The sequence below is a fragment of the Cervus canadensis genome, chromosome 27 (genome assembly GCF_019320065.1).
Source record: "Cervus canadensis isolate Bull #8, Minnesota chromosome 27, ASM1932006v1, whole genome shotgun sequence".
NCBI classification, from domain to species: Eukaryota; Metazoa; Chordata; class Mammalia; order Artiodactyla; family Cervidae; genus Cervus; species Cervus canadensis.
Window position 1 is genome coordinate 30933441 of NC_057412.1, and position 13599 is coordinate 30947039.

At 37.0% G+C, this 13599-nt stretch overlaps 1 protein-coding gene across 5 annotated transcripts in view; it reads left to right on the plus strand.

The window, feature by feature from the left end:
- Nucleotides 1-13599, plus strand: part of CADM2 (cell adhesion molecule 2) — a 1197963-nt gene that overhangs the window by 1057240 nt on the left and 127124 nt on the right. For all 5 annotated transcript variants that reach the window (XM_043448930.1, XM_043448928.1, XM_043448929.1 and 2 more), the window contains one exon: nt 7237-7327. In XM_043448930.1, coding sequence (XP_043304865.1) covers nt 7237-7327 — 91 coding nt within the window. The remainder of the gene's footprint in view (nt 1-7236; nt 7328-13599) is intronic.

Here is a 13599-nt window from a genome sequence, read left to right on the forward strand (position 1 = left end):
ATGGGTGAAAAAGAGAAAATGTAACAGAGATATCTGACCAAATATAAGGGTAATAAATGCTTGTCCACAGTAAATGATGTTTGGGTTAAGGTTTAAAAGAATTCAAAAGGCAAACAATCCTCCCCAAATAGAGCACTTCACACAATTTGTATAAAGTTAAGAAGAACCATGTTCATTAAAATGCATGGAAGAAAATATAATTACCTGGAATTTAAAGAATGAATTGAGTGTTACAAGGTATAAGAGTGAAGACCTGTGTAGGTCAGGATAGGACTAAAAGGTCATGCTGATTATTTTGCTTTTAATCTTAAGAGTGAAGACTTAACACAAAAATTGATATCATCAGGTGTATGTTTAAGAAAACAATTTTGTTTAGCTCCAGGATTATAATTTAGAGGTGTAAAAAGTTGACACAGGGGAAGACCATTCACTGTTTTTTTGTTTTTTTGTTTTTCTTTATTAGTTGGAGGCTAATTACTTCACAACATTTCAGTGGGTTTTGTCATACATTGATATGAATCAGCCATGGAGTTACATGTATTCCCCATCCCGATCCCCCCTCCCACCTCCCTCTCCACCTGATTCCTCTGGGTCTTCCCAGTGCCATTCACTGTTATAGTAGACTAGATGAAAGAAAGGTTGTGAAGCTATAAAAATGAAATGAGTAGATTTCAATATTAATTAAGAGATCAGTTAACCAGACAATGGGGTCCCAAAGAGTCAGACATGACTGAGCGCCTAAGCACAGCACAGCACATTATATGACTTGATTTTGCTAACCTAGAGATAATTTGGTGATCTTCCTAAAAGTTTCACAAAAATACTTGCTAAACATATCTGCTTTTACATTTGCCTATAATTCAAATTCTGTAATTTGGATCTAGAGGGAATGCTGAACCATTCAGGGGACTGTATTTATACAAATTCTCACCTCTAATAAACTATGCTGTGCTGTTCTTAGTCGTGTCTGAATCTTTGCGACTGCATGGACTGTAGTCCACCAGGCTCCTCTGTCCATGGGGATTCTCCAGACAAGAATACTGGAGTGGGTTGCCTTGCCCTCCTCCAGGGAATCTTCCCAAACCAGGGATTGAGCAGAGGTCTCCCACATCGCAGGTGGATTCGTTACCATCTGAGCCACCAAGGAAGCCCAAGAATATTGGCTGGGTAGCCTCTCTAGGGGATCTTCCCAACCCAGGAATTGACCCAGGGTCTCCGGCATTGCCGGCAGATTCTTTGCCAGCTGAGCTACCAGGAAAGTCCCTCTAATAAACTACTTAGAATTAAGAGAAATGAAATTATATTCTGTTTTCCTCTCTTCTAGCAGCTCCTTGCTACTATGTATTTCACCTCATAGAGGAAGATACTGGGGAGACACCCATATCCTTTTGATCCACACCATTCCTGTGCACTGAGTAGACCAGGGATGCCAGGAAAATAACACCCCCAGAAATCCTCAGACAACCTCTAATGAGTATCGGTCAATATTCCCTAAATACTCCTCTCCCTTATCCATCAAGTGGGATGACTTTGCAGGGTGCCCAAATCTGTCTGAGTTCCACAGCGGGACTGAACCCCAAGTGCCTATGGGGTAATGGGCTCAATAAAACACACTTAATCTACTTCCTTCTATTCCTGTCTTTCCAATGCACCCTGAGGTCACTCCCCATAAAAGAAATATCTCAGGGTATATTGATAAGGATTCTATATTTGTCAGGATTCTACAGAGAAACAGTACACATGCTGAGATCTGTAGGCTGAATTGGTGAGTTAAAGACCCAGAAGAGCTGATGACTTAGTTCTGATTTCGGGTGGCCTTGGCATGCAGTGGCTTGAAGAAGGGCTTCAGTTTCCAGTCCTGAGGTTGGGTCACAATGATAAGAGCACCTAACCCTAGCCAGTAGACTAGTAGTCAGTGACAAGGCCCTGACCCTTTGACTTAGCAGAAAAAAGAACTCCCACAAAGAAAAAAACAGTGAAATAAGTGAAATATTTATTAGGAGGAAAAAGAGTACAGGTGTGTGGACAGACACATGGGTGGACTCAGAGAAACAGTTGTGCCCTCAAGGTAGTTTCAATCACTTTATGGGGTCTTTTTTTCTGGGTTTCCTTTTCCAGTCATTTCGATTTGCCTGGTTGTGAGTCTGCATTTGGTATATCTTAGGAACCTCCCATTTATGGATGCTCATCTCTTAGCCAAGATGGATTCTAATGAAAAGGGTTATGGGTAGTTGACATCACTATGAGCTGATACCTCCTCCCTTTTTTACCTCCAAGGAGCTTTTCTGCATTTGTGTAGTCATGGAGGTCACCTTGACTTTGAGAATGAGGAATATATGGTCTTTTATCTCCTACTGAGGCAGGGCCCAGCCTCCTTCACCATCCCGCTTTTACAGAGTTTCTGCTATTATGGATTTCTGTCCACAAGAGAGAAACTGTTCTGTCTGGATCCCACCTATCTCCTGCCTCAATTCCAGTATGAGTCCAAAGAGAAACCAGTGTGAGATCTGGAGAAACCAGAAAAAATGATGCTATAGTTCTAGTTTGAGAGCCAGCAGGCTCAAGTTCCAGGAAGAGCAGCTATTTCACCTTGACTTGCAGAAAGAAAAAGACTGATGTGCAAGCTCAAATGCTGTCAGGAAAAATTTTCTATTTGTGGGAGGGTCAGCCTTAAAACACATCATTCAAAGAACTAAGATAATGGCATCCAGTTCCATCACTTCATGGCAAATAGATGGGGAAGCAATGGAAACAGTGAAAGACTATTTTCTTGGGCTCCAAAATCACTGCAGTTAGTGGCTGCAGCCAGGAATTTAAAAGATGCTTGTTCCTTGGAAGAAAAGCTATTACCAACCTAGACAGCATATTAAAAAGCAGAGATATTACTGTGCTGACAAAGGTCCATCTAGTCAAAGCTATGGTTTTTCCAGCAGTCATGTACAGATGTGAGAGTTGGACCATAAAAAGACTGAGCGCTGAAGAATTGATGTTTTTGAATTGTGGTGCTAGAGAGGACTGTTGAGAGTCTCTTGGACTGTAAGGACATCAAACCAGTTAATCCTAACAGAAATCAACCCTGAATATTCATTGGAAGGACTGATGCTGAAGTTGAAACTCCAGTACTTTTGCCACCAAAGTATGTGGTGGCCAAATACTTGGTGAAGAGCTGACACATTGGAAAAACCTTGATGCTGGAAAAGATTGAGAGCAAGAGGAGAAGCATGCAACAGAGGAGGAGATATTTGAATGCCATCATGGGTTCAATCCAGTGGACATAATTTTGAGCAAACTCTTTTCCTCTTTGAGGAAAGCCTGGTGTGCTGCAGTCCATGGGGTCACAGAGTGCTGGACCTAACTAAGCGACTGAACAATAATAGCCTTTTTGTTCTATTCAGGCCTTAATTTTATCAGATAAACTTCACCCATATTATGGATAGAAATCTGCTTTACTCAGTCTACTGATTGAAATGTTAATTGCTTCCCAAACACTCACTAGAATACCCAGAATAATGAATGTTTGGTCAAATATCTGGATACATCATGGTGCAGTCAAGTTGATATGTAAAATTAATCATCATAAATACACACAGAGGTACACTTTTCCAATAAAAGTTTTTAGTTAAACCTGTGGTTTTTCTAGTAGTCATGTATTGATGTGAGAATTGGACAATAAAGAAGGCTGAACACCAAAGAAGTTATGTTTTTGTACTGTGGTGTTGGAGAAGACTCTTGAGAGTCCCTTGGACTGAAAGGAAATCAAACCTGTCAATCCTAAAGGAAATCAATCCTGAATATTTTTGGAAGGACTGATGATAAAGCTGAAGATCCAGTATTTTGGCCACCTGGTATGAAGAACTGACTCATTTAGAAAAAAACCCTGATGCTGGCAAAGATTCAAGGCAGAAGGAGAAGGAGAAGGGGATGACAGAGGATGAGATCAGTTCAGTTCAGTCTCTCAGTCATGTCTGACTCTTGTGACCCCATGGGCTGCAGAACACCAGGCTTCCCTGTCCATCGCCAACTCCCGGAGCTTACTCAAACTCACGTCCATCAAGTCGGTGATGTCATCCAACTATCTCATCCTTTGTCATCCCCTTCTTCTCCCGCCTTCAATCTTTCCCAGCATCAGGGTTTTTTCAAATGAGTCAATTCTTCGCATCAGGTAGCCAAAGTATTGGTGCTTCAGCTTCAGCATAAGTGCTTTCAATGAATGTTCAGGACTGATTTCCTTTAGGATGGACTGGTTGGATCTCCTTGCAGTCCAAGGGACTCTCAAGAGTCTTCTCCAACACCACAGTTCAAAAGCATCAATTCTTCGGTGCTCAGCTCTCTTTATAGTCCAACTTTCACATCTATACATGACTACTGGAAAAAGCGTGGCTTTGACTCGATGGACTTTTTTGGCAAAGTAATGTCTCTCCTTTTTAGTATGCTGTCCAGGTTGGTCATAGCTTTTCTTCCACGGAGGAATTGTCTTTTAATTTCATGGCTGCAGTCACCATCTGCAGTGATGACTGCAGAGGATGAGATGGTTGGATGCAGGTGATTGCAGAGGATGAGATGGTTGGATGGTATCACTGACTCAATGGGTATGAGTTTGAGCAAGATCTGGAAGATGGTGAAGGACAAGGAATCCTGGCATGCTGCAGTCCATGGGGTTGCAAAGAGTCAGACACCCCTGATTGAATAGCAACAACAGATGCACATGCTAACAACAACTCTCTTTCCAAGGGTCACACTTTTCTGATCTTTCTTCTGTAATATTTTTCTCTGGAACTGAAGCTTTATTTTTATGTCAGGATGAAATTGAATTTTATATGTGTTACATATGGTCAAAGTTTAAAATACAATAGCCCTCATTTTCTCAGAATCATTCTGGTTCATACTTATTTCTCTGTATAATTAAACTGATATTTCCTCTTCACTTTTAAAAGTGTTCTATTTGGAAGGCAAAATTATAAGATCATCATGGTAACTGGTTCCATTAATATGATGATGATAATAAAACTTTGAGTATATTTCAATTCTTTATTATTTTTCTACTGTTTAAAAATATGACAATATACATCATATTTCTTTGAAGTAATTTTTCTTCCTGGGTTATTTTATGCTATAGTATTTTACCATGGTGTACATGGAATGCCTATTTATAAATGAGATATTATTGTTGATTATCTTGAATGCATTTTTTTCTTTAGAAGATTGAGAAAAAATGTATTTGAAAAGTATAAATAATTTATAAGTATGGTATAAGGCCTTCCACAGGATCTTGTTTACTGTTCTCGGTTCAGTTCAGTCACACAGTCGTGTCCAACTGTTTGTAACCCCATGGACTGAAGGACACTAAGCTTCCCTGTCCATCATCAACTCTGGGAGCTTACTCAAACTCATGTCCATTGAGTCGGTGAGGCCATACAACCATCTCATCTTCTGTCATCCCCTTCTCCTCCCACCTTCAATCCTCCCCAGCATCAGGGTCTTTTCAAATGAGTCAGTTCTTCGCATCAGGTAGCCAAAGTATTGGAGCTTCAGCTTCAGCATCAGTCCTTCCAATGAATATTTAGAACTAATTTCCTTTATAATTGACTGGTTTGATCTTGCAGGCCAAAGGACTCTCAAGAGTCTTCTCCAACACCACAGTTCAAAAACATCAATTCTTCAGCGCTCAGCTTTCTTTATAGTCCAACTCTCACATCCATACATGACTATAGGAAAAACCATAGCTTTGACTGTAATGCTATTACATTACATTATCTGTAATGTCTCTGCTTTTTAATATGCTATCCAGGTTGGTCATAACTTTTCTTCCAAGGAGTAAGCATCTTTTAGTTTCATGGCTGCAGTCACCATCTGCAGTGATTTTGGAACCCAGAAAATAAAGTCTGTCACTGTTTCCATTGTTTCTCCATTTATTTGCCAAGGAGTGATGGGACCAGATGCCATGATCTTAGTTTTTTGAATGTTGAGTTTTAACTCAGCTTTTTCACTTTCCTCTTTCACTTTCCTCTTTCTTCTTATAATTTCAGTTTATTGTTCTCTATAGGACAAATCTGAATAATACTTTCCTGAATAAGATAAATAACCTAAAAAGTACACAATTAATTTTGATTTAATTGCCATCAAAGTCAGAGGATGATATAACCTACGGGTAGTTCACACTAAGGGAAGGGTGAGAATAGCTGTGACTCGATGAAGCATTCATAGCTTATTTTGTTTGTTGTTGAAGATATGGAAACAAAAGGAGAGAGTTCCATGCTGACTGGGAGCCACACAAAGCTAGGGCCAGCAATGTCTCATAAAGGAATGAGCCTGTTTACACTTTTTTTTTTTTAGTTTATTTTCCTTTTTTTCTATGTAATATGATTGATTCCATAATGTAATTATGATGTAAAAACAGCGACTGATTGATTAAAGGACATTACATGACTTAACTTGATGGGTACGAGTTTGAACAAGCTCTGACAGTTGATGATGGACAGGGAAGCCTGGCATGCTGCAGTCCACGTGGTCACTAAGAGTCAGACACGACTGAGCGACTGAACTGACTGACATGACATGAAAGTTATAAATATAAATGTCTCAAGGTCTTTTTGTATCTTCTTCCGCCAAGCATGATTTTATTGTTAAATGGAAATAACTTTCTAACAATTATGTTATTGCACATACAACAAAATTTTGATTTTTATTAATGTTCTAAATAACTATTTCAGATGATTTGCTAGTGGTACTTTAAACCAAACAGTGTGTGGTAAGGTCTGCATCACTGAATTTTCAAAAAGACTTTGCATAATTCTTGGGAGACAGTGGTCTCAAGTTCTTTTAGGGTTCCTTATTGTTAGTCCTTGGTATTCCTGCAACAATGAGAGTGTTGTTATTCAAATGCACATAAATGCATTCAGTCCATAATAATAGTATTCATAGCCTTCTATAATAGTAGAAGAAACAATTGTATGAAATGCTTGATATTCATCTGAACTACTTTTGCAATTTCACTTTTAAATTCAGATTTCAGAAATAATACAGCAGTGGCCCTCATAAGATACTCAGATATTTTTGTAAGCTTTTCCTGGACAGGATGGTAGCTTCTTAAACTTCAGACCCTGTTTCACTAAGAGACCTTTTATAAATACATACAATTATAAGAAATGGCTTGAACATACACCATGATGTACAGTTATTAAATATATAGCTTTACATGTGTTTAATGACCTTTCTCAATATTCTTTTTTTTTCTAGATACACCATCAGTTAAGATTATACCATCCACTCCTTTTCCACAAGAAGGACAGCCTTTAATTTTGACTTGTGAATCCAAAGGAAAACCACTGTAAGTGATTTAATGAGCAATAAATTTTTTTTACTTTTTATTCTATCTTGCTTTGATTGCAGGCTTTAACTGCAGAAATCCACAACGTGTGCCTTTTATTGCTGGGCAAAATGATCTCAGAAAAGAAAGCCCCCTGAACCATGTCTTCATTAAGTGTCTGTGGAAGATTGGTCTTGTATTTTATCATTTAGTGAAATTTCTGGGAAGATTTCCAACTGCGATTTTTTTTCCCTTTTTCCCCCACTATTTCTTCTTGAAAGGAGTATAGACTTCATCAGTCACTGTTTTTACATCATCAGATTGATAGAAGTTACATATGCTGAACTTAATTCTCTCATGAAAAGCTCTGAAAATATTGAATCCTCAAAATATGTCCATGTTTTAGTTACATGGAAAATCATTTTCATAAGAGAAATCAAATCTACACTTCTAATATAACCCCCTGAAACATAATTTCTTGATGTGTTATAATTGGAGGTAATGTGAATGAAAGGGTCACAGACTGAACATTTTCAATTAAAAAGAGATTTCATTGTTAGAATACTGAGTTCTAACGTCACTGTGACTCTAAAATTTTATGTTTGACATTTATGTTTATAAACAGTTAACTCTTGGAAATATATCAATATATCAATAGAAGATATATTAATAGAAAATTCAAATATGGAGTATCAAATAAGGATTATTTCTTTGGAAAGTGCTTTGATCACTGTATGGTAACACTCTACTTGGAACTGAAAGTCATTTGTTTGATCTTCTAAGATATTTCCATTGATTTGCATTTTTGTTTAAATTTTAATGGGAGGAATTTAATTGTTCTCTGTATATAACTATAGGCTTCCCAGGTGGTAAAGAATCCACCTGCCAATACAGGAGATGCTGGTTCCATCCCTGTTTCAGGAAGATCCCTTGGAGAAGGAAATGGCTAACCACTCCAGTGTTCTTGCCTGGGAAATCCCATGGACAGAGAAGCCTAGCAGGCTTCTCAAAGGTCCATGAGGTCTCAAAGAGTCAGAAACAACTCAGTGACTAAACAACAACAACAAACATATATAAATATATGGGATAGTTTTTGTGCAAATCAAACTTATTTACTAAAAATTTGTTTCTAATAACATTTATATTTAAGTGTAGATTTCATAGTAACACATGTGGAACTTTTCTAAAGTAATTTTAATACAGAAGCCTGAAATTTCAGCTTCCTGAATTTTATTGTCTTATACTTTTTAACACACTATGTGAATTTATGCTTTTGTTGTCACAGCATTGATATTTTAGAACTGTTCTCTCTTACAGTAAATATTTTCTAGAGATTAAAAATATACTGACTTAAAGAGCATTTTGTAAATTTATTTATTTTTTTTTTCTTTTAAGAAACATTTAAGGCATTTTAGATCTTGAAAGGGAGGAATTTTTTTCAAAGGAGCTTTACTCTATATATCCTGTGCAATTCACGTTCATAGTTCTTACCACTGATAAACTTAAATTGCTTATAGAAAACACTTTTTGACTATCAACTATTTCAACTAAAAACTAACAATTATTTCAACTAAAAGTCACATTTAGAAATGTGACTGCATTTCAGTATTACAGCTAAAGCAGAACTTTTAGCTATAAGTTCAGTACTTTAGGGGCTTCCCTCATAGTTCAGTTGGTAAAGAATCCACCTGCAACATGGGAGACCTGGCTTCAGTCCCTGGGTTGGGATGATCCCCTGGAGAAGGGAAAGGCTACCCACTCCAGTATTCTGACCTAGAGAATTCCATGGACTATACAGTCCATGGGGTTGCAAAGAGTTGGATTTGACTGTGACTTTCTCTTAATCACTCAGTACTTTAAGTGTAGCAAATTTAATCTGCTTTAGATATACTGAAATCCAATTTCTTTACTCCCAAGTCTGTATTTCTCATACCAGAGCTTCTTTCCTCACTTTCCCTTCCATTTCCTCTCCTGTTCCTTTTTATTATTTTTTCCCAGCTTTCCCTCTTCCCTTCTCCCTGTCTCTCTCTTTTGCTTCTGTTTCTCCTGTAACCTTAGAGGTCAGCATTTGGAGATATGATAAAGAAACATGATCAGGATCAGGGCATAGCAAAGGAGTTTGACTTTTACCTTCTTTCCATAGTTCTGCCACAAAGTACATACGTGTACATGTAGAATATATGTACAACTTACACAATTAAATGAGGTGAAGATGGGAAGTATAATATATAGAATGCTTGGGAATTAATACATTCCAGCATCTAGTTACCTGTCAATGATCTTCTTTTTAACTCTATATCCACTTTCACTATCTTTTTTTTTTTTAGTGAATACTTATGTTGTGATCTAAGTAATTAGCTATGTAAGTAATCCATTTTCCTCAGCTTGGATATGGTTGAATAAAAGTGCCTTATTGTGGGTCTCTGTTTCAGTTATCTAGAAATAAGCTTGGATATGCAATAATCCTTTGCACTGCAGATGAATGAAAAACAGCAATCTCATATATTTATTTTATTTAAAAATACAAAGGCCCCAGAAGTCTAAGAAATAGAAAATGTCATCTTTCTCAGGAAGATCTTGATTAATAACACTTTGCTGTCGGTAATGGAAATAAGGCTTCTTATTTTACAGAAAGGAAAACTAAAGCTCAGTGTTAACCAATTTTCCCAATTCACCCAGATTTTGAATGGATGAGTCAGGATTTAAACTTAGTTCAATCATTGCCCAAAGATCACATATCTTCAGCTATTTTCTGCTACTTCAATTGCTGAGTCTAAATTGTCACTTATGTTAGTCAAAGTCACTTTTGAAAAATTAGGATCGGCGCTACAATAATGAGCAGCACTGACGTTGAAGCTCTAGATGCTTGAAGGTGAAGAACTGGCTCATCTCAAGACACATTTCACTGTTGTTTTTCTTTTTTTTTTTTTGTATCAGGCTTTCTTCTGTATTTGTGCCCATTCTGGAAACTTGCCGAATTCCTACCAAGCTGACCATTTCTAGCATAGTTTACAGTCATATAAAAAGTTCTCTAGTTAGTATAGTATCTTCTGAGCAATTAGCTCCTAAGCTCCATATGGGTTAAAGTGATTATTATATTCAGTCTTTATCATTATAGATCATACTGTTTTATTCTATATGCTATGGTCCAAAAGTAAATGTACATTGACTTATTCACTGTATTATATTCTTATTCCCAACTCTCTTTTTATGATCTTTCCTTGTGGGCCTCCAGGCCATTAACATTAAAGATATAGCCAAATTCTCTGACTCCTGTTTACCTTTAGACCACTACCTCCTTGTGTCCTAATTATGTTAAAATCCACTCTTCTGCATTTTCAAAGTAACTATCATTTCCAACAAATGAAGACATTAGCATCTTTAAAGACAGTCTCATTGCTTGCCTCTCTAGTTTACTTTCCATCTCCAACAATGCCAGATGAGGCAGATAGGACCAAACAAGCAAGAGAATGCTTTTTCTGATCATGAAGAAAACAAGTCTCACTAGAGCTAATAGAACAAAAGGCAAACTGAAAATGGATTAACCAGGGAGTTTTTATAGTCAAAGCTATGGTTTTTCTAGTAGTTACGTATGGATTTAAGAGTTGGACCATAAAGAAGGCTAAGTGCCAAAGAAGAACTGATGCTTTAGAATTGTGGTGCTGGAGAAGACTCTTGAGAGTCCCTGAGACTGCAAGGAGATCAAACCAGTCAATCCTAAAGGAAATCAACCCTGAATATTTATTGGAAGGATTGTTGCTGCAGCTGAAGCTCCAAAACTGTGGTCACCTGATGCAAAGAGCCGACTCATGGGAAAAGATTGTGATGCTGGGAAAGACTGAAGGCAAAAGGAGGAGGGAGCAGAAGAGGATTAGATGGTTAGAGAGCATTACCAACTCAGCTGAAATGAATTTGAGCAAACTGCAGAAGATAGTGGAGAACAGAGGAGCCTGGTGTGTTGCAGTCCATGGGGTCACATAGAGACAGATACAACTTAGTGACAGAAAAATAACAACAATCAGGGAGTTAGGTGATGGCAAGGCAAAGAAATTAAGACCACCCATTTCAGAAACTGAATCATGAACAACTGAAAAGGGCTGAGAAAAGAACGCCGCATCAAACAGAAGTTGTAAAATAAAAAATAGTAGGGAGGCTGTTCTTATTTTAAGATAGGATCGAAAGAGCCTGTAAAGAGTATGAGTAAAAATGAAGTTGTAAGGTCACATTTACCCAAGGGGCAGGTTCGAATTTCCTATTTTATTCTGTTAATCACAGTCAAAGTTCTCCAGTACACCTGATTCCTCATTCTGTTATTTTGGATTCACTGAGCAGCAACTCTGTGCCTTAGCTTCTAAGCTTCTAATTGACTCCTGAAGTACCTAATTTCTGCTATTATTACCATTTATCTGATCCCCCTTTAATGAGCAGGTGAGAAGCAGAAATGGATAATAAATCTATGATTTCTTCACATTTTGTTGCTGACTTCAATAATTTCTTTAACCCATGAACAAATCTTTATTGTTTCTTAAAAATATGTGACCAATATATGATTTCCTAAAGAATGAATCAATTAATGGTTATTAGGCAAGTTAATAGACAAAAAACACACTCCTGCTTTTTGTATAAGTCACAAAACGATGATGTGACTCATCTCATTCCGAGACTCATGTTCCTAACCTAGCCTCCTGTATGCTAATGCTGTTTTCTTTGTTCTAAATGTGAGGGCCCCAGTGACTGTTTATGAACAATCATGCCTTATTTGCCTGCTTTGGACTGAAGCCTTTTGCTATTTTCCTGTGGAACAGCTGCATAACTTGGGCCAGGATCAAATTGTTCCACTTGACATTACTATAGAGGCATTCTATTCTTTCTTTAAAAGAGAGATTACTGTACATGTCTGTCTTTTATTTTAATTTTAGTTTAAAGTGAGGACCAAGCTAATGCCAGCTACTTTTCTTTCAAGTCCCTAGAGTTTTTGCAACCTCTTCTTTCTTTGGCTGAATTCCCAGACAGCTTTCAGGCAGCACTGTTCTCCATTTACAGAAGTACAGGTGGAAAAAAAGCTGTTATATTATATTAAAATTATGACTTTAAATGGTGTGGGGTTGCCTTCTACATGCTATAGTTAATTATCATTCATTTTAATCAAATGTCTAAAACACTCTAATAAGTAGGTCAAATAAATGTATATTTTGTATTTATCCTATAAAAGAAAATAATTATAAGTATTGATAAATTTTTCCATATCTCCAGGATTATGTTTATGCTGTATTTGTTGTTTTATCCCTGGTAACCACAATTTTTTTGTGTTCTTGGTATAACTGTAGTATATGTAATTCCATTGCACTTACCATTGCTATTCTGTACAAGAGGAAAGATTTTAGTCTTTAAGAAGACAGATCACATGTTATAGTGAGGTGTTTCAGAGGAACACTTAGAGGATCACATCCACTTTTAAAACGATCTAGAATTTAAGAAGGAATCTGTCAAGAACATACTGGTTCATTGTCCTGTTACCATAACAGATATTTAAAAATGCGATGTACATTAAGGCAAAACAGTTTTATATCATCTGTTTTATTTTCTTCAGTCTAATATGCACCTTTTTACAAATCACAGATTATTTCCTGCCACACAATCCAATCACAGCCAAAAGAAATGAGGAAAACAACCAGGAGTTAAAGAAAGCAATTTATGCAAAGTGAAATGTTCTACCCCAAAACAGAACAAAATTTGAATTTGTCAACTGAAAAACAGTGCAGAAGGCTGCAAATAATAAAAGAGTTTACCTGGGGTCTTAGAAACTGAAATTCAGTAGACAGAGATACTGGTTAAACCAAAAGAGTGATCAGGTGAAGAGAAAGAATCAGAGGCTTCTAAAGCCAAAAAGCCACGAAGCTGTTAAAAGTTGCCTGGTGAGAATTGTAATTGATTCTGACATGAATCAGGAAGTATCTGTCCTTAAGGAAACACGTGTTATTTTAGGATAGTTGAATAAGTAGATAGGCTGCCACAAGTTATTTTAGGATATAGATCCAATAATTATCTTGAGTTTCTAGTGGATGATCTGTATACATTAAGTAGGACAATAATAGATCAAAAGGTTAGATCCCATTCAGGCTGAGATACGTAAAAGTCACACTTTTTAATAGCCTCCTGGCTCCGCTTTAGGGAGCTCTATTAGCAATACAGGCTCCATTTTTATTTTTCTTTCCCAAATTTTGAGAAAAAGAATATGATCTACAGTGATAACAATTTCAGATGATTTGACCTAATGCCTAATAGATGTTAAT